This window comes from Penaeus monodon, chromosome 27 (genome assembly GCF_015228065.2).
Source record: "Penaeus monodon isolate SGIC_2016 chromosome 27, NSTDA_Pmon_1, whole genome shotgun sequence".
NCBI classification, from domain to species: Eukaryota; Metazoa; Arthropoda; class Malacostraca; order Decapoda; family Penaeidae; genus Penaeus; species Penaeus monodon.
This window is the reverse complement of record NC_051412.1, coordinates 26,117,405-26,118,131: the sequence shown is the minus strand read 5'-3', so window position 1 is coordinate 26,118,131 and position 727 is coordinate 26,117,405. Positions and strand designations below refer to the sequence as shown.

The following is a 727-nucleotide window of genomic DNA, read 5'->3' as shown; positions in this document are numbered from 1 at the left end:
TTTTTGTTCGCAGGTGGCATCTACTATGATGCCATGGCAGCGTAGCATCAATGCTGAGGGTGGCATCTCTTAGTATTTGGTATTTATACTGCTAAATATTATACCTCTGTCCTCTATGGATTACTTCTAAAAAAATTTTTTATTATCTTATTATCATTTTTTACAAAAACACATGTGAAACTGGAAGCAGGACTTCCACTGCCCTCAAGCCTCCACAAGATGTGACTTACATAATTTACGGAGAGACTACCTCATATTCTTTCTGTACGAGCACAATATCAAGTCCAAGCTCAAGTGTTACATATTTGAAGACAGCTTCTATTTTAAAACTAAACACTTTTGCAAAGACCCAACATGATATACATACCTTTGTGTCTTTCTTGGTGCCAGAGTAACTTTATTACTGTGTTCTGCTGGAGACTGGACCTAAAGTAAATGAATGTAGTCATATTACTCTATGGTGTATATATAATCCTATAGTAATCATGTCTACAAACTTTGCACACAAATACATAAAGGCAAAGAAAACTACATAATCAATTACATGCACATTACTATCATACCACTCTTATGCCAAGTTAGCATGGTAGTTGCAAAGTTGTATTTTATCAAAAATAAATAAGTTGTTTAGGGAATACATTAGTCCAGCATCTCCGCATATATGAAACTGAATGACCAAATGATAAGAACTGAAACTTTAACTTCCTAGAAAATATTCTCCTAGACC

The 727-nt window shown here is 34.4% G+C and overlaps 1 protein-coding gene across 1 annotated transcript in view; it reads right to left on the bottom strand.

Moving 5' to 3' along the window:
• LOC119590726 overlaps positions 1-727 on the bottom strand; it is a gene marked incomplete in the record, with an annotated part of 107,158 nt that overhangs the window by 12,905 nt on the left and 93,526 nt on the right. The window contains 1 exon segment of the mRNA XM_037939414.1: positions 368-426. Within this exon segment, the coding sequence (XP_037795342.1) occupies positions 368-426 (59 nt within the window).